The 20,161-nt window shown below is 32.9% G+C and overlaps 2 protein-coding genes across 4 annotated transcripts; both read left to right on the forward strand.

Moving 5' to 3' along the window:
* Positions 1-1,698: 1,698 nt before the first annotated feature.
* On the forward strand, positions 1,699-9,569 carry LOC112035141 (F-box protein At3g07870). 3 transcript variants are annotated; one of them, XM_024067971.2, is made up of 4 exons: positions 1,699-1,869; positions 2,259-2,364; positions 4,365-5,965; positions 8,913-9,569. In XM_024067971.2, the coding sequence occupies exons 3-4, from the start codon at positions 4,617-4,619 to the stop codon at positions 9,025-9,027; spliced, it is 1,464 nt and encodes a 487-aa protein (XP_023923739.2). In that variant the 5' UTR covers positions 1,699-1,869; positions 2,259-2,364; positions 4,365-4,616; the 3' UTR covers positions 9,028-9,569. The 3 variants fall into 3 exon arrangements, with proteins under 3 accessions (XP_023923739.2, XP_065638269.1, XP_065638270.1); XM_065782197.1 differs by lacking the exons at positions 1,699-1,869; positions 2,259-2,364 and adding an exon at positions 2,726-3,334; XM_065782198.1 differs by lacking the exons at positions 1,699-1,869; positions 2,259-2,364; positions 4,365-5,965 and adding an exon at positions 6,302-7,566.
* Positions 9,570-13,663: 4,094 nt separating this feature from the next.
* Positions 13,664-17,802, forward strand: LOC112035143 (S-adenosyl-L-methionine:benzoic acid/salicylic acid carboxyl methyltransferase 3). The gene is made up of 4 exons (XM_024067976.2): positions 13,664-13,912; positions 15,105-15,512; positions 16,121-16,375; positions 17,236-17,802. Exons 1-4 carry the CDS (start codon positions 13,745-13,747, stop codon positions 17,593-17,595), a joined length of 1,191 nt encoding a protein of 396 aa, XP_023923744.2. The 5' UTR covers positions 13,664-13,744; the 3' UTR covers positions 17,596-17,802.
* The last annotated feature ends 2,359 nt before the right edge of the window (positions 17,803-20,161 follow it).

Genomic DNA, 20,161 nt, shown 5'->3' on the forward strand with positions numbered 1-20,161 from the left:
GAGAAAAAGAGGGAAAAAATTGTTGACATTTCGTGTTTTGCTAGTGGGGATCGAACTAGGACGCAGGTTCATTAATTGTGATTTTCTGATTATTTTCTCCGTGTTATTTAAGAGCGAGGAATAGAAAATAGGTAAAAGCCAGTTTTCAATTTCCTTTGTATTTTGAGAATGAAAAATATTTTTGTTTTCTACTTGTTTTAAGTTACCAAACAAGTTTTTGAGTTTGAAAATAGAAAATTGTTCTCAAAAACGGAAAACTAAGAAAAAAGATAGCTACTTTTTCTTGCAAAATATTCGCCCATATCATAAATGTATGTCTAAGACTTTTCTGCCTTACGTTTTGCCCTTCTGATTAAAAAAAAAAAAAAAAAAGATTTGCACTTGAATTAAGTTTCCAAATCATTCTTATAAAAAAAAAAAAAGGTTTCCAAATCATTTAGGGCCTTCCCAATATGAACTATGAAGCATATTAAAGATTAAACATTCGTCCAAATTCCCGTTAATACAATTTATTATGCTTTTCTAGTCCATTAAATTTTATGCTTTTGTTATTTTGTTTATGGTAATAAAAATAGTGAAGTTAGCAGAAAATTTTAAACAAATATGGATGGAAGGGTTATATTATTAATTTATGTGAAATGTTAAAAAAATGTCCTAAGAGTATTGGTTTAAGAATTATTTAAATTTTTTTTTTGAGAAAATGATAATACAATTAATTTTATTGACAATTTTTAATATTTCTTATAAAAGTGATGTAAAAACTTTCTTGATATGATTTATTAAAATTTTTTTTAAAGACACTCATTAATGTGACCTTTAATTTATTAGACGTGCTCTTAAATTGGATGATGTAAATTGACAATTTTAGAATATGAGAGTCCAAAATGACTGCAAACCTAAAGTAAGAGAGACCAAGAGGTGCCAAGACTCAAGAGTCTTTTGATGTTTTCAATGGAGAGGTTCATGTTACTAATTTCCTCTCCACGTTGTTGAAAGTTGAAACTATCAAATTATTAAAAAGTAGTAAAAAAAAAAAAAGTCTTATAAAAAAAAAAAGTAGTAAAAAGACAGAAAGATATTTTTGCTATAAATTATTAATATAGTTTACTTTTAGTGAAACTATATATATATATATATATATAAAAGTAGTAAAAAAAAAAAAAGTCTTATAAAAAAAAAAAGTAGTAAAAAGACAGAAAGATATTTTTGCTATAAATTATTAATATAGTTTACTTTTAGTGAAACTATATATATATATATATAAAACTACTCTAATTAAAAGTTAAGGTGCAACGTTGTTGGCAAAGCAAACAAAGAGCATTTGTTTTTCTCATGTATGTTTTTCAATGAAATAATGTTGCTCATGCTCTTGCTAGTAAAACAAATATGGACTATGATTTTAGGTTCCATCAGATGTTGATGTATTTGTTAGAGTTGATTTAGTTCATCGATGAAATAAAAGTTTTGATGGTCATTTTTCAAAAAAGAAAAGAAAAATAGAACTTAATTATAAAAAAAAAATTCAAAAAATTTAACAATAGTTTCATTATTTATCTTATAATAATCTAAAACAATCTCCCCACACTTTGTAATTTTGTAATTTTATTTTTAGAATATATCTTATTTCAAATTTTTTGATATTGGTATTTCTCAATTCTAATTATATAATTAAAAAATATATTTTTGAATTTTTCATATAATATTTTTATTAAACCGGGAAGATACCAATTGATACTAGGAACTAGAAAGCCATTAACCTCTCTAAAAAAGAAAGAAAGCCATTAACGATCTGATTAAAAATAAAAAAACCTCAAACTGAAACCATCAGGACCCAGACGCAGAACAACCCCAAATCGTTGGCCTCACCAGGTCTATGAATCTCAATCTCAATCTCTATGATCTCTCTCTATTCTTGTAGTAATTTTTAGATTCACTCTGTTTTGTTTTGTTTTTGTTTTCGTTTTTCCAAGATATGTTTTTTAAATAAAGAGTGGAAATCAGTACCCTCTCTGATAGACTCTTTCATTGCATGAGATGAGATGAAATGCCAACCCCATTACCCTCAAAGTGTTCGACAAAATGCCTGAGCCAAGCTGAAAAATGTGGCTTTGGCTTTGGCTTGGACACTGGGATGTGGGTTTGCATGCATATGGCTTATAAATTCACAAGTTTGCTTTTGTATTGTGTTTGTCAGTCAAGTACTAATTGAATATGTAAAACGATTGACGCAATTTGTTGACTGATTGATATTTAACCAGAACTGTAGATATGGTGTTTCAGTGAGGCCTCTGCTTCTGTTGGATGGGTTCTTAGAAGTAGAAGTTCTCAAATCATTGATTCTATCAGAAGTACATTCTCTTGGGGGTAAGTTTCTGTGTCTATGCCTATTTAAAGTGGGAGCATATTTTACTATCCCCTCCACATCCATGAGTTAAATTTGCTACCAGCTTTAAGTGGATTAGGATAGGGTGAGTGAAGAATAAATTTCTTTGTTTATGTTTAAGACAATAAGATGAACAAGTCTCTTTAGTATATTGCAAACAGTTTGTGACTTTGTGTAACCCCTTTTCTTTTTGCCAATATAATTTTCTTTTTAATTATAATTCCATATATATTCTCAGTCCAAAAAACTCTTTTTTTTTTTTTTTTTTTTTTTAATTTTTTTTCCCTTCTATTAATCCTAAAGTATTTGAAGAAATGTTGAACTGAACTTTCCATCACCATATCTGATTGGATTTGTGCTGATTCCTTGGTATCTAATTTTTTAGGGTGCATTTTTTTTTTCTTTTGATAAGTAACAAGCCTCAACGTCTCAAATTGCAATGCTCCAACAAATCTAACACATAATAACAGCAGGATAATTGAAAAACTCTAGCCTAATCCAACAATGTATAAAAGAAAAAAGATTTAAACTCAAAAATAGACTGTTCACATCCCTCAAAACTTTGAGCACTCCTCTCCCGCCAAATACACCACATTAAGGAATGAGACACAAGCCTCCAAATTGGGACATTACGGTGGTGACCAAAACTTCCCTACTAAGATGCTAGTAAATCCTTCACCTGCAGTTTTTTGACTGTTTTAGGGTGCATATAATTAATTTGTAGAATTTTTAGGGTTATGACTGTTTTTAGCTCGGTTCTACTGAAGAGGTTGTAATCAGATTGTAATATATAATTAGGCAATTATAAATATTCAATATGTAGGTTTTTTGGAAGACCCAAAAGCTTAGTGTGCAGGTCTGCTAGCGCTTGTCGAGGAGTTTGGCCAGAGACAGGCAAAGCTTTGATGTCAAGTCATGCAAGTGACCCTAGTTTCACATTTGGGTCCACAGGTCCATAGATTGTATAAGAACCTCCACTTTGTTGTTGAGCTTAACATATAGCTTAAATTTCTATAAAGTTTCATCATAGTAATACAAGATTATGGATCTTAACATATAATGAGTAGGATCTACTTGAGCAACTAGGAGATAAGTTATGTCTTATTCTTGTTAAAACACAATGTTATAGCTGCAATATACACCACACATAACAAGGTTTGTCATTTTTTACATATAGAAAAAGTAAGGAAGCAAATAGTTGAAATCATGACCAATCCAATCAAATTTCAAATTAATTAAGATATTAGTAAGGAATCAACCTATATCCACAAATTCAAATTTCACTAAAAAGACCAACATAATTCAGTCAGGCTTGAAGTTATGTGGATTCATTTTAAACTAGGACAAAAATCATCCAACCTAGGATTCCAACTTGAATTTTTTTTGAAATTGATGAAGACCTTTCTTCAATCTTGCCAACACAGGATCATTAATCTTTTGTTCAATTGTCATGTGCTTAGTTTGTCTTGGGTGTATTTTTTTGGGGTGAAATCATGTTGCAAAATATTCTTTTCATTCCCATTTTGGAGCATGCACTCACTCTTGCATTAGTCTAAGTCAACCTCATGGTTTGTGCCTCTCTTGGTTTTAGTTGCCATTGGTCATCTCATTTCCTTGCTTGAAGGACTGAATCTAAAATGGCAGCTTACATCCAATAATTTGGTATTTTTAGACCTCATAGTCCTGTTAATGACACTTTATTTTCCTGAATAACTAAGTCAAGTGAATGGTATTTTAAAGAGATTGGTCTCTTAGTGAGTTTACAAATAATTGACAAAATTGTACTAGCCCTTAGATCCTGATTTATATTTAAATATATAGATTATTTCCAAGTTAATGGAGGACTGAGATTTAGAGAGAGAGAGCATTTGAGTGCTCTATTGACCAAATATAATATATATTTGACAATAGTTGTTTTAGAGCAACTTGAATATCTTATTTTCATCTAATATGTCTCATGTTTCTGTACATGTGTCTTCAGGTTTTGCAGCTGAAGTGAGTCATTGTTCAGCTGAATCTTCTCTGTTTTGTCCATTTCAAACAGAGAGGATGTTTTCCTTCCAATCACTGACCAGTCACATTTCACGTGGACCTCCTCCATCCTCCTAACCTCACCTCAGATATGGTGTTAATAACAATCAGCCATCTTGAGTCAAGGAAAGGAAAATCACTTGAGTGATTTTAATTTCACTTGACCCACCAAGTCTGTGTGTTCCATTTCCACATCCACAAGATGAAATTTTTCTTCCAATATTTCACCAATCACCGCTCGAGGAGAATCAGAAAATCCACAAAGAGAAGGAGAATAAGAAGAACAAGAAGAGAATCAACCCCAACCCCACCTATTTCCCAAATCACCAAAAAGCCACCATCATCTTCAACACCATGCACAACCATAATGGACCTTCCAGGCCACACACTCATCGACATTTTGTCAAGGCTACCTCTCGACTCAATCTTGGTGTCTAGGTGTGTATGTACTACTTGGCACTGTTTAATCTCAGACCCTCTTTTCACCTATTTCTACCTCTCAAGATCTCAACAACCCCTTGAGCTCTTTCTCCGCCCCAATAGCCTCTCTCATGTAACCACAACCCTTCATTGGGTTGATACTCATTCCATTCTCAATACCTCTCCTCCTTTTCACCCAAACCATCACCACCAGACTCAGCTCAATACCAAACTTTATCTCCCACTTGCACATTCTGATACTGAAGGTAGTGGCAGCAGTAGTAGTATTATGGACCATGATTTTTTTATTGTAAATTCATGTAATGGGATACTTCTTTTAAGCAAACCCATGCTTAACAATCCTCATATCGTATGCAATCCGATTACAGGCGAATTTATAACTGTCCCGAAATCTGTAGATGACAATTCATTGTGGGGTTCTGTGGTTCCAGGGTTTGGTCATTGTCGAAAAAGTAACAAATACAAGGTTGTAAGATTGGTGTTTCGTCTTGAGAACATTTTTCAAAGGATGGCTGAGGTTTATACATTAGGCACAGCCTCATGGAGGAACATTGGACCTGCTCCCTTTGACCTTGATTTATCGTTGTTTGCAACATATCTAAATGGGGTTATTCATTGGTTAAGAGTAAGTGATAATGAGAAGGGTTCGATTTTTATTGTGGGTTTTGACTTTGAGGAAGAGAGGTTCAATGAGTTCCCGCTGCCTCCTCACTTTGGAGAGAAACACAAAGAAAAAGAGAATTTGCACCATTTGAATATGGGAGTATTAGGAGATTGTCTTTCTGTATGTGATTGCACTTTTGTGGATCATTTGGATATATGGATGATGAAGGAGTATGGTGATCCAACATCTTGGACTAAAGAGTATGTCATAAGCACGCATTTTGGTGGCCCACATCGACCAATAATGCTACTGGAGAATGGAGATTTATTAATGATACATGGTAAGAGGGAATTATATGCATATGATCCCATAGAAAGACATTTTAGATTTCTTGTGATTCATGGAGTTCAATCAGTCTTTGAAGCAATTACCCATGTACCAAGTTTCATCCCTCTTAAGGATGCTGTTGGAGGAGATCATCTGAATGTGCAAAATGTCAAAGCAAGGTACTATAGTTATGAGTTTAATCAAACTACTTTAACATTATCATGTATAATTTTTTCTTGGATCTGTAGCTGATTTGGTGCCAAATATATTTTCTCAAACTATTAAGCATATGTTTTTTTAGATTGGAATAGTTTTTCTATGATAAAATCTTTGTTGCTTCTACATTATTGCTCAAGTGTACTGCCATTGTATTTGGGGTTCAGCATTTTTTTATTTACAAAAAATCACTTATTTTTTACTGTAGATAGTTCGCATTTATTATTCATTGTTAGTTAGTTCGTTAGATGATTTGTGGCAGGACTTAACATAATTTGCCATGTTTTTGGAATACCCCAACCCCAACCCCAACCCCAACCCCACCCATTTCCCAAATCACCAAAAAGCCACCATCATCTTCAACACCATGCACAACCATAATGGACCTTCCAGGCCACACACTCATCGACATTTTGTCAAGGCTACCTCTCGACTCAATCTTGGTGTCTAGGTGTGTATGTACTACTTGGCACTGTTTAATCTCAGACCCTCTTTTCACCTATTTCTACCTCTCAAGATCTCAACAACCCCTTGAGCTCTTTCTCCGCCCCAATAGCCTCTCTCATGTAACCACAACCCTTCATTGGGTTGATACTCATTCCATTCTCAATACCTCTCCTCCTTTTCACCCAAACCATCACCACCAGACTCAGCTCAATACCAAACTTTATCTCCCACTTGCACATTCTGATACTGAAGGTAGTGGCAGCAGTAGTAGTATTATGGACCATGATTTTTTTATTGTAAATTCATGTAATGGGATACTTCTTTTAAGCAAACCCATGCTTAACAATCCTCATATCGTATGCAATCCGATTACAGGCGAATTTATAACTGTCCCGAAATCTGTAGATGACAATTCATTGTGGGGTTCTGTGGTTCCAGGGTTTGGTCATTGTCGAAAAAGTAACAAATACAAGGTTGTAAGATTGGTGTTTCGTCTTGAGAACATTTTTCAAAGGATGACTGAGGTTTATACATTAGGCACAGCCTCATGGAGGAACATTGGACCTGCTCCATTTGACCTTGATTTATCGTTGTTTGCAACATATCTAAATGGGGTTATTCATTGGTTAAGAGTAAGTGATAATGAGAAGGGTTCGATTTTTATTGTGGGTTTTGACTTTGAGGAAGAGAGGTTCAATGAGTTCCCGCTGCCTCCTCACTTTGGAGAGAAACACAAAGAAAAAGAGAATTTGCACCATTTGAATATGGGAGTATTAGGAGATTGTCTTTCTGTATGTGATTGCACTTTTGTGGATCATTTGGATATATGGATGATGAAGGAGTATGGTGATCCAACATCTTGGACTAAAGAGTATGTCATAAGCACGCATTTTGGTGGCCCACATCGACCAATAATGCTACTGGAGAATGGAGATTTATTAATGATACATGGTAAGAGGGAATTATATGCATATGATCCCATAGAAAGACATTTTAGATTTCTTGTGATTCATGGAGTTCAATCAGTCTTTGAAGCAATTACCCATGTACCAAGTTTCATCCCTCTTAAGGATGCTGTTGGAGGAGATCATCCGAATGTGCAAAATGTCAAAGCAAGGTACTATAGTTATGAGTTTAATCAAACTACTTTAACATTATCATGTATAATTTTTTCTTGTATGGTGTTCTGTAGCTGATTTGGTGCCAAATATATTTTCTCAAACTATTAAGCATATTGTTTTTTTAGATTGGAGTAGTTTTTCTATGATAAAATCTTTGTGCTTCTACATTATTGCTCAAGTGTACTGCCATTGTATTTGGGGTTCAGCATTTTTTTATTAACAAAAAATCACTTATTTTTTACTGTAGATAGTTCGCATTTATTATTCATTGTTAGTTAGTTCGTTAGATGATTTGTGGCAGGACTTAACATAATTTGCCATGTTTTTGGAAGTTCTCCTTTTTTTCTTGGATAAGTAATAGAAGTTTTATTGAACGTGAAAAAAGTACTATATCTATATGTTCACGATGATGAATGCAAAGTACCTAAAACAATTACAAGCAAATCAATTAGAAGTTCGAATAGTGTTGGAATTCAAAAATTGAAGTACACACCAACTGAAATGTTTCATTTTTTTATATTTATTCTGGCATTGGTAGAGGATTTCCATGTCGAGGTTGGTCTTAAATTAATTTTCCACTTGCTCAAATTAAACTGCTTGTGATATGGTGTATTGTCAGTTTTTTTAGATTGATGTTAATGACTCCATTCTTTCGTAAGGATAAATTCCTACTCATGTTTAACTTTCCTGGCATCATTTTTTTTTAATCTTTGTTATAATGTTTTAAAAGTTACCATCCAAAGATAGCATGTTACAATCTGATCTATTATTTTCATCTTATCCTGTTCTCCTATCTTGTAGATATCTAAACGAATTTTTAATTTTTATTGTCCTGGTGCTTGTAATGTTTACACTTTTGTATTTATTATGGAAGTATATGGCCACTGCCTCAATACCTAGTTTATATATTGCTAGATGACTACTGGACTTTATACTCTGGCTTCATAAACTGTTGGCGAGCTTGCACCATAAGATTTTTGGATGCATATCAAATAGGAATAATATTTAATCATTACCCTCAGTTTTGAAAAGCACCTTGAAATCTGTTAATTGTAAAACAATTTTCATAAAGATTTTTACATGCTATTGCTACAATGATATACTATCAATAGATTGCAATTAGCATCATCTTTACAAACTGAAAGATAATTCAATACTTCTGCTAACATGCTATATATTTCCACCAAGTCTGAGCTTGATAAAGCAAACAATTCTGGTGGCATTCATGCGAGTAATGTTTGACTGGAGTTAATTTTTCATGAAATTGTTTTGATAGCTAGAAGATTGAATTGCCGTTATTTCAGTGTCTGTTTTGCTAACATTATGTTGTCTGTTCACTCAGTTGCTCTGATCGTGGATTTTTGGGAGGTCCTGAAACTCTTTATCTAGTGGAACAAGGCGAGCCAAGAAATGAATCACAATTACCTTTCTTTTGGGGAGATGGTGGTGAAGAATAGGTAAAATATGTGTTTTAGATGATGAGCTTTTGAGCTGATGTTCTATAATTTGAAGAATCTTTTTTGCGAATGTTGAACATGCTTTAGAAGTTTGTACAGATACTGGCACTTAGGTTGGCTAGTTGTTTTATCTTCTTAAGTTCATATATTAGCTGGTGTATAGCTTTTGCTTTTCAAGTGTATGGAAGGAAAGGATAGATGATTGCTAGGAAAGGATAGATGAGGGCTATTTGACAAGTGTGGTTTTATTTGTTAGGCAAAAATGCAAAGTGCACCCTCTAAGTTTGACCAAAATTTATTTTAGTCATCTAAATTTGCTTTCATTCAATTGATTTTTGGACACTTAACCGCACCATTTTATGAAATTTGACGGAGAGACCTTAACTGAATGAACATGAAACTTAGATGACTCATTTGAAAAAAATGTGAAGTTAAGAGAACTGAAATGAATTTTGGTCAAACATAGAGGGGACAATTTGCATTTTTCCCCTTTATTATTTAATCTTTCTGTGATTTCTAATCTAAGTGACCATTGTAAGTCATACTTATGCTTTAGCTCACTTGCATAGGTGATGAAGGTATTAAAACAAACATTTTAGTTTTGGATACATATGGTTCCAGAGTTCACTAAATATTTATAAAAAGAAAATAAAAGCATGTGGTTTTTAAGTGGAACATTGTACGTTTAGGTTGCAACAACAAAATCTAAATGGCAGAAAAAGCAATTTTCTCCTTATATAAACAAATGTCTTTTATTTTGAGATGCATCTGAGGCCTTGGAGGTTTGGATGCTTTACTATGTCAGCTGACAATTGTCCTAATTTTCGGTAGACCAATAATTTGGGGATGCTTAATGTGTTTTCCACACAAGTTAACCCAGATTAACAGTGACCATTATCTCTTGTTTGGAGCAGGCCTCTCACAAGGATGCGGATTCTATGAAAATATGGGACTTGCATTCTTGTGAGAGACCTTTTCCATGGAGTACATGAGGTGCTTCCTCAACATAGGCACATATGTCACCAGAATCTAGCTGAGAACCAGGTCAACAAAGGAAACCTTGAATCAACCTGACTTGCAACTTGCAAGGGGATGATTCAAAATCTAACACTCTTTGTCGGTTTCAAAATTTATTCTAAAAATACGGATAAATATAGAATAATATTGGATACCAGAAATATATGTGAATAAAAGCTAGACAAATTTGTCTCAAGTATCTATCAATCACCTGCAACAAGTTGCAAGGAGCCCAAAAGGCACTTTTTTCTACCTAAATTCCAAACTGCGTGTTTGGTGTGGTATTGCAAACACGCTTTGTTAAAATGTCCATATTCCAATTACAAAGGAGATCATTTTTGTGATGAATACGTACTGTTAGTCATTCAATTATTATTTCTTACTTGTCGTGAACCCTTGTGAGAAAGTTTTACATAGAATTGTAATATGCATTATTGTATTATTGATGAAACTTTTTCTTTGTTAAAAGGAAAAATAAAATAATCACTCTTTTCAGATCAAGATGAGGTGCCAAAAAAATCCCTTCATAAATAGTATTTACCTATAAAATTTAATGCATCATTAAAAATACACTATATATTGTAAATTACTTTCTAATCCATGCATCACCATACGTAGAATTTACAAATGATGAAAAAATTGTTAAATACGATGGGATTTACATCCCATCATATAAAATCCCTTTATTTATATATAAAATTGGTTCTCGCCAGTCGCCACTAGGAAGAAATATTTTTCTCTACCACATTTTTGTTCTCTTCTCGACCCACATTATTTTTTTGACTAATCTTGACCACACTTTAACCACATAAAAAACCTCATCCTACAATATACAAGCAAAAGGACAAAAACATGCTAGTTTTTTTAGATTCCTAAGGGAGATGGATTACCGGCTTCTCCTGGCTGTCATATAGGTGTGACAACAAATAATATAGCTCTTACTGCATGGGACATGGGTAAAATTTTTTTAAATGTAAAGGTTGATTCCACTTTAGTGATAACTTGCTTTAACTTCTTCTGGGGACATAGTTCCAGCTTGACTCTTTTAATTTGTGATTGCAAAATTCTCATGAATAGAGAGTAGATAATTTGTCTAGGTATACCGTGAGGCAAATAGCATTGCAAACGGGCTTGCAAAAAGGAAAAGGGAGCAAAGAAGCAAGCTAGAGATCTATTTCAATTGTCCATCTTTTGTTCTATGTAGATATACTTGGGACCCTTTGCAGATATGTACTCCTAGAGAATGCCCTATGGTTCATTTTGTAACTAGACACCACCTATAGGTGTTTGATGAATATACTTGATGTATTTGCTCTTTAATATTTGAATAAATTCCCCCTTTCTACCCAAAAAAGGAAAAAGAAATATGCTGGTGATTTACATCACGTATACCTCTCTCTCCAAATTTGCAGAGATATTCTTTGGTCTTTGAAATTTGCTGAGCTTTTCAATTTCCTTCTAGCTTCAAAGTAGCAATTTGTTCTCTAAATTAAATAAAATGGTCCTAATTAATTCATATGCTCATCTGAACATGGATATATCATTTGATTGGGTAAATTGAAAAGTGTGCAAGCATTTCAAGTAGATTAAAAGTGCTTCATTGACTAGTTGATAATTCGATAGTTATGGCAATTGGAGGCGGGGAGAGTTTTCAACTTCGGTTCTCCTCTTAAAAGAGAACAAACAATATCATTGAGTTACAAGACTCTTAAGTCTTAACAAGATTAACAGAAATTACTTGTGATCACATAACACTTTTATTTTACATTATAGTTGCTCACATATAATTTTTAGATCACTTATTTCTCTCTCTCTCTCTCTCTCTCTCTCTCTCTCTTGGGGGGGGGGGGATAATACCCAATATAATACCCAATCAAATAACACATTAGCCTTAAGATTAATTGTATGGACCAAAATTGAAACATTTGACATTATATAGAGTACAAATTAGTATTTTGGAACTAGGATGGGCTCTTCTCTTCCTCTTTTTGGGTCTTTTCTCCTTAAAAATGAGATGGTTTGGAGTCTTGGGCCTATTCCTTGTTCCATATTTATATAATTAATCTTATTCATTAAAAAAAAATTCAAGGTACAGAAATTATAAAATTGAACAAACTTTAAAAATCACGTGTATGAGTGTATCTCTTTTTTCTTTTTCTTTTTTAAGAGACTAAGAGCAAGAGGTGGCTGAACTGAGTACTTTTTTTTTTGGTAGAACTGAACTGAATACGTTGAACCTAGTCATGTAGACATATCACTAAGATTACCATGTGACAAGTATTTTATATTTTTATTACGATGTTATCTATGTTTGCTTCTGCTACTAGCACACTCGAAACGGACAGAACTGTGGTTGGTGAACACTCTACTCAACTAACACACATTAGTTTTTTGTGAATCAAATTATATATAATATAAAAGCAATAATACTACATAAGTACTATACTATATGAAAACACTATAGAGCCAGCCAGCGTCATTGTGATGAGTGATGACCTCATGGATATGAGGTCGGTTTGTATTTGTCGTAACGAAATCGCCTTCCAATGTTTTACTTTCACTTCCAATTTCTTTCTTTTAAATAGTCACAGGGTTACCCTTAAGAAAATTATTTTCTATATATTCATTAGAATAATCAACCGCTCGAAAAAAAATAAAAATTCTAAACACCCACATTCATAAAAATATATAGCCACAAAAGCTTAGCCAAAAAGAAAAAAGAAAAAAGAAAAAAAGACACAGAAAGGTTTCTGTTTAAGAAGAAAAACTAATATCCATCTTTTTTTTTTTTGGAAAAGATGTGAGGTGAAATATTTTCCAAATGTATAATTTAATTTTCTTTGAAGGAAAAACAAAAAAGATCAAAGATAACACTTAGATGAATTGACGTAATTGATTGATAGAGTATAAAATAAATTATAAAAAGTGAGATAAATGATTTTTATTTATGGGAAATTGGGATAGTTACCGGTCGGTGGTTCATAAAGTAGGGATGACATGATTTTCAAAGTTGAGGTTGTATAGCTTTTTTTTTTTTTGAAAAATAGTTTATTTTATTTCTTAGAACCAATATTTGAAGGGGGAAAAAAATATATATTGTAGGAATGATATTGATTAATTTTATGTTACAGATTAAATATTATAATTAAAAGATACATTTAATATTACGTTATTTAAAATTTTAAATAACACGATGTTCCATATATGATTAGATCGGGAATTCTTTTCATTTGAAATGAAATGTAGATGATCTTATTACATCACATTGACAACAACTACAAACTTGGATGATCGAAATAAAATAATGACCCAGATAACAATTATCCCAAATAAAGGAAATAAAATGAACTTACCTAAATCTGGAAAACGACTTGTGGGAGGTGTGAAACGTAGTAGAGTTTCTATGGATCTTTTACCAACCAAAGCGTTTGGACACATGCCAGGTAAAGAATGATTCTCTCTCTTTTTTTTTTTTTTCAAGTTTTCATTTATTACTATTATTTATGCAAAGATGATTGGCAAAGGTCATTGTCGCAGACATTTCGTACCAGGCCATGGATTCCACGATTTGTGCCCAAGCACATACAACCCAATTTTCAGTCATTTTATGTCCATTATTAACCCCATGAAACCAAAATAATCATGGCCACACTATTTTATTTTTTATGGACAACCATGACCACTGTTCAAGGAGGCACCCATGGTTATAAATTGGGTTGCTCTCTCTCAACACATTCAGCTCAAACTCACATTCACTCAGCTATACAAGAGAGAGAGAGAGAGAGAGAGAGAGATGGAAGTTGTTCAAGTGCTCCACATGAATGGAGGAATTGGAGAAACAAGTTATGCCAACAACTCCCTGGTTCAGGTAAACTTAATTAATTAGCAGCCCAGTCCTCCACTAATATTTTACAAACTACATACAGGTGGTAGCTAGATGATTCTCCAACTTCATTGATTGCTCAAGCCAGGCCAATGCCTTGCAAAATGGGTATTTTTGTGTGCCACATTCTGTTATACCCAAAAAAAAAAAAAAAAAAAATTGCATTATACATCCCATAAACAATAACACGTAGAATAGTTTTGATGTATTTCAAGCTATAATTAATAGAATATGATTTTAACGCATGGTATTTTGTTTCATGGACTTGCCCCCACTAATTTTTTTTTTAAATAATATAATTATATAACTATATAATTAGTTTCTAATTTTAGCAACTTCATTCAATAAAATTACATTTTGTCCCCTTTATTGATTATTATAAGAGAAATGCTATAGTTATAAACTTTTATATAACATTTTTGCAGACTATTGAAGTAGCAAATTTTTACTGGTTTGCATTTGGGTCCATCACTTATATCACTTTTTTACTTACTAATAACCACTAATCACAACAAATTTATAAAAAAATTTGTAGATCTAGTATTTTCCTCATTTTAAAATCTATATATATATATATATATACAAGCCTAAAATATTAGCCCAGCAACAAAAATTACTAATAGACAATAAAATTTTTTTTTTGAGACTAATTAACCAATTTTACCAAAAACAAACAACTTAGCCTTTTAAAAAACTTTAAACAAAATAATTTTGTTCTTACCAATAAAAGACACGCCCTACACACACATAAAAAAATAATAATAAAAGAAAATTTTTGCTGGCTAAGCAATAGAGTCAAAAGCCAAAACTACTGCATATAGCCAACAATAAAACTGCCTCCCCCAGCTCCAAATCCTAGCTGTTCCTGTTTTGTTTAGGTATATTCTCACAGTCACGCCGTAAAATATATAGTTTTATACGTGCCTTTTGTTCACTTGTGCGAAAGGGGAAAAATACAAAGGAATTAATAATGTTATTTAGACGTAACAAGGAGTAATACGTATACATAATTTGTCCACAATTCATCTCTATCTTTATTGTTAAATTGCAATTGCACCATGTTTATATTTTATAGTTAAAATCACTGAAGGTAATGAGTTATCTTATCTGCGCAGTATATGTGCAAAATATAGATCACAACTCATTCAAACTACTCTTTGTTTTGGACTTTGGGCAGCAAAAAGTAATATACATGACCAAACCCATCAGAGAAGAAGCTATAACTAATCTCTACTGCAGCACCATGCCAAGAAACCTAGCCATTGCAGACTTGGGTTGTTCTTCAGGACCAAATACTTTATTTGTGGTTTCTGAAATTATCAAGGTAGTGGACAAGCTTCGCCAAAAGCTAGGCCATGAATCACCTGAATATCAAGTGTATTTGAACGACCTTCCCGGAAATGATTTTAATACCATTTTCAAGTCACTGTTGCCAAGCTTCCAGAAAGAAATGAGTTATCAACTGGGGCATGGTTCTGGTCCATGTTTGTTATCAGGAACTCCTGGTTCCTTCTATGGCAGGCTTTTTCCTAGCAAAAGTCTGCATTTTGTCCATTCTTCTTATGGTCTCCAATGGTTGTCTCAGGTAACTTATTCTTAAAACAGAGAAGTCTAAAATGATTAATTATATCTAAAATTAGGTGATATGGGTTTATAATAAAATCAAAGTTGTAACAATCCATCTTATTTTAGACCTTCCCTGATAATACAATGCATTACAAAAGAAATTCACATTTCATGTTTTGAATTTTAAGCATTGTGAAGTAAGTGGTTATATATGAATAGTGTAATTTATATTTTCAACCACTCAAAGAATAACCTTTGCATTCCGTTCCCTTCAAAAAAAAAAAAAAAAAAAAAAAAAAAACCTTTACATTCCGTTGATCTTAAATATAGAAACACAAGAATAAGGAAACTTTCAAGCATCCCAAACTGCAAGAGGAAGGGAATAATATGAGGTCATTTGGAATTGCTCAGTCAACAAGGTCCTCAGAATATATATATATATATATATATATGCAAATGCAATTGGTAATGACTTGCAAGTGGATTGAGTTATTGAAGTGAAAGTGTTTGTTTTAAGGTCACTATTCAAGATATGCAATGACAAATTAATATAGTTCACACATTGACACTCTATTGGCACCACATTAAAATAAAGCATTAATGAATGTTAATGTTATTGTGCATTAGGTTCCGGAAGGGCTGGAGAATAATAAAGGGAACATTTACATGGCATGTACAAGCCCAACAAGTGTACTTAAGGCCTACTATGAGCAATTTCAAATAGATTTTTCGATGTTTTTGAAGTGTCGTGCAGAGGAGTTGGTAGCAGGAGGGAAAATGGTATTAACATTTTTGGGGAGAAGAAGTGAAGACCCATCTAGCAAAGAATGTTGTTACATTTGGGAGCTTTTGGCAATGGCACTCAATGACATGGTCTCTGAGGTAACTTGCGCTACTACAAATTCAACTCTGGGTACCAAATGATGGAAAGTTTCCTATTGGTTTCACTTAATTATGATTAGCAGACTCATTATTAAGTATTTACTAACAATTTAGAAGCTATTCTGAATTTTGTTGAATTGATGAAAAGTTAATAACAAAATTAGATTCTTCTATTAATTGACCAAAAAGAATCAGATTCTTCTATATTTTTAAAAAAAAATTCGATGTATAATTAAATTAATTAACGTAGTAATTAATCTAGGAACATTATTTATTTATTTTTTATAATGTATATGATATCTTGTGTGTTTAAGATAATTGCCCATTATAAATTTATAACAATGTATTATTGCCTTATCAACATTTTATTTATTTATTTTCGAATTAGTTAATGCAATTTTCAAAAGCAAAGGTAAATATGTTGTTGTGGACCAACTGGAGGTTCTTGGCCATGTTCTAACAAGCGATTGATTTTTTTGCATGTAACAGTGGGAGAAAAGGTTTTTTTTTTTTTTTCCTCTCTATTTTCTACAGGAGAACGAAGTACCATTGAGAATTTGGAATATAAGGCCACTGACAAGTTGACAACTAATAAACTGATCTTTCGGTTTTTTATTTTTGTTTTTTCCCCCTTAAATAGTGGAAGATTAAAATTGAACACATCTTTTCACTATAATGGATTAGGCAAGATTTACTAAGCCATAAATCTTTTGTCTATTGATAACGATTTTTTCTGTTTCTTCTTCTTTTTCTTATATTTTGATATATTATAAATAAAACAAACTTTCATTCAAGAAGGAAAAACTCTTCCCAACTTTGCATAAAGTCTATTGTGCTAAAGTATGGGATGTATATTCCAGGGACTCATAGAAGAAGATAAAATGGATTCATTCAACATTCCTCAATACACACCATCCCCGTCAGAAGTGAAATTCGAAATTTCAAAAGGAGGATACTTCGCCATTGATCGCCTTGAGGTTTCTGAAGTCAATTGGAACGTCTATGACAATGACTTCAACCCATCTGATGCTTTTCGTGATGATGGATACAATGTTGCAAAGTGCATGAGAGCAGTGGCTGAACCCTTACTTGTTAGTCACTTTGGAGATGCAATAATTGATGAGGTCTTCCGTAGGTACAAGGAAATTATTTCTGATCACATTTCTAAAGAGAAGACTCAATTTATCAATGTGACTATTTCTATGACAAAAAGAGGATGATCAAGATATTTATATATGGTTGATTGAATAATGTCATTTCCTTGTTCCAACGACTTAAATAGTGTTGTTGTCTAATAATATTGTGGTAAGTCAAGATCATGTATCTTGCTTTTCAAATTCCAGTACTAAGGGATGCGGTGTATTATCTGCTAGTGCTTTTTTATGTACTCAAATTACGTATATGAAAATTGGCTTGGATTGTTCTTAGTGACCTGTAGTGCTGACAATTTCTCCTCCTCTCTAGCAATTTGACCTGAAGAAAGTTCGAAACCCACCAATGGGAAACTTGTGACACACACAAACACAAGGTTATTAACAATGTTACCAAAAGCCAGTTCCTTGGGATTTTGAGGCCAAAAGACAATAAAAAATTGAGATAATCAAATCAAAGATTCTAAACCTCCACTACAAAAGACTCGTCCTACACCAGTGTTTGTTTTTTCTAGCACTTTTAAAAACCACCGTAATAGGTTACCCTATAGCAGCGCTTTCAGAAACCGCTGGTATAGGTTGACCTATTACAGCAGTTTAAAACGGACACTTTCTAAACCACTGCTATAGGAGTCCTACAATGACGGTTTGCGAAACTGCTAGTATAGGTAGACCTACTCCGGCGTTTCCAAAACCCTTGACGACAACTCAATTCATAAAGCTTTGAGGTTATGATCCTAATATCACTACAAAAAACATGACTTGTTTTAACCCACTTTTTCCAAGGGTTCAGTGAAAATGGTTGAAACAAACATTAAAAACTGGCGCATGACTAATCTTGTTACGGTGGTCATTAAAACCCTTGAAATAAACTAAAACACTAAAATCTTGCGTTATTGTTGCCTCCAAATTTTTACATTCTTCAATGGAATTCCAATACAACCCCATTCCAATTCCTTCCCGATACCTCCCATTTCATTTTCTGAAAGATCCTGGCTTTCATGCTTAATAAAAGATATCCAAATGTTTTAACCCTTGGAATAAAGTCTCTTTCTCTCTCTCACAAACTCAGAATTCAGAAAACCAATTTTTGAATAAAGTCTTTGCTCACTCTCTTTGAAAACCTATTTTCATTTTGTTTAACCATCCTCCAAACTAAATGAGAACTCTTAGAAAATTCTCTCTCTCTCTCTCTCTCTCTCTCTCTGGAGCTCATCTCATCTCCGACGATAGGTTGAGGCGTGGTGGTTGGCGTTCCTATCTCCAACGACGACCAGCTGTTGATAGTCAAAGCCCTCTCCTCTGCCTCTTTGTTTGATTACAGGTCTCTCTCTCTCTCTCTCTCTCTCTCTCTCTGTTTGTTTCACGAGAAAAAAAATTGAATTTGGAAATTACCTAGTAGAACTTTGCAAAGGAATTTTGGCATTCTCTCTTGTTTTCTCTCTCTCATTCTCTCCATTGATATTTCTCTTCCTCACCAAAAATATAATTTGGGGCTAGGGTTTGGATACTTTGGAAATGAAATTACATACCTATCCTTTGGAATCTGAAGTACGAGTTGGATGTATGAGGTTTGAACATGTTATATTGAAGAAATGCTTAAAAAGGAGTTGGTAACTGTTAATGGTGTAGTATTTCAATAATATCAATTTAAGTATGGGTTGGATCTATGAGGTGTTTTTGTGTTGCTGTGTTTGTTAATTTGAGGTTTCCTATGGAAACAAGCATTGGTTTATCAATAGTATCAATTTAATTTTTGCTTGGTTTGGGTCATTACAATTCAATGCTCTGTTCAACTTCTTTACATTGCAGAGATTTTTACACTCATTTTGTTTATAAAATTTACTAGAGCTTATGAATTTTATAAATTCATTTTCAAGTTATGTGGCTTCAAATTGGTAATATGTTTTTCCCTTATATTTGTTATTGTTTTGTTCCAATGAATACAAAGCTTGCATTCTTTTTCTTTTTGATAAGATTTTATGTTTGACCTAAAAGTATTAACTCGGAGTAGTTATGGTATGGTGTCAATGCAAATATTGATGCATTATAAACTTGTAAAACTTCTTGTAGTGCTAGAAAATTCACCATTTGAGTATGTGGGTGACAAGAATAAGACCTTCCATCTAAGTTAAAATTTTGATTGCAAATATGGGCAATTTGACATTTAAATGATGACTTCCAAGTTTTCATGATGCATACCTTTACCTTAACATTAAAATTAATTACTATGGATTAATGTCGTACAAAAATGTACCTAGATTCAAAAAGTGTCATCTGTAATAATTGCTTGTGAGGCTACTGAATATATCCTTTTGCTACTAATAATATAGTCATTTGTAAAATGAGCTGAGTCTCCTTATAAGCATTAGAAGTTGCTAGCATAGTTCTCCATTTTGATTCTCAATTTGAGGTAGGCAAAGAGCTATTTTTGCTAAATGAGGTAATGTTTATGTTGTTTAATGGTCCTGCCTTATAAACAAAATAGTTTCATCTTTAGCTTTATGTGGCCACACACCCATGCTTTGGATCATGTGATGCAGTTTTATCTTTTTCTTTCCCATTATGGATACAAGTCCTTCCTAACTCAATTTTCGCAAATTGTTTTAATATGATAAATACCTATGTTCTCATC

Source organism: Quercus suber, unplaced genomic scaffold (assembly GCF_002906115.3).
Source record: "Quercus suber isolate HL8 unplaced genomic scaffold, Cork oak 2.0 scaffold_293, whole genome shotgun sequence".
NCBI classification, from domain to species: Eukaryota; Viridiplantae; Streptophyta; class Magnoliopsida; order Fagales; family Fagaceae; genus Quercus; species Quercus suber.

What these genes read in the sequence shown, in the direction of transcription:
- LOC112035141 (XM_024067971.2), top strand. Translation starts at nt 4,617, where the DNA reads ATGAAATTTTTCTTCCAATATTTCACCAATCACCGCTCGAGGAGAATC. An exon ending in GTGCAAAATGTCAAAGCAAG is followed by an intron (nt 5,966 to 8,912) that starts GTACTATAGTTA and finishes CTGTTCACTCAG; the next exon opens with TTGCTCTGATCGTGGATTTT.
- LOC112035143 (XM_024067976.2), top strand. Translation starts at nt 13,745, where the DNA reads ATGGTTATAAATTGGGTTGCTCTCTCTCAACACATTCAGCTCAAACTC. An exon ending in CCAACAACTCCCTGGTTCAG is followed by an intron (nt 13,913 to 15,104) that starts GTAAACTTAATT and finishes GACTTTGGGCAG; the next exon opens with CAAAAAGTAATATACATGAC. An exon ending in GTCTCCAATGGTTGTCTCAG is followed by an intron (nt 15,513 to 16,120) that starts GTAACTTATTCT and finishes ATTGTGCATTAG; the next exon opens with GTTCCGGAAGGGCTGGAGAA.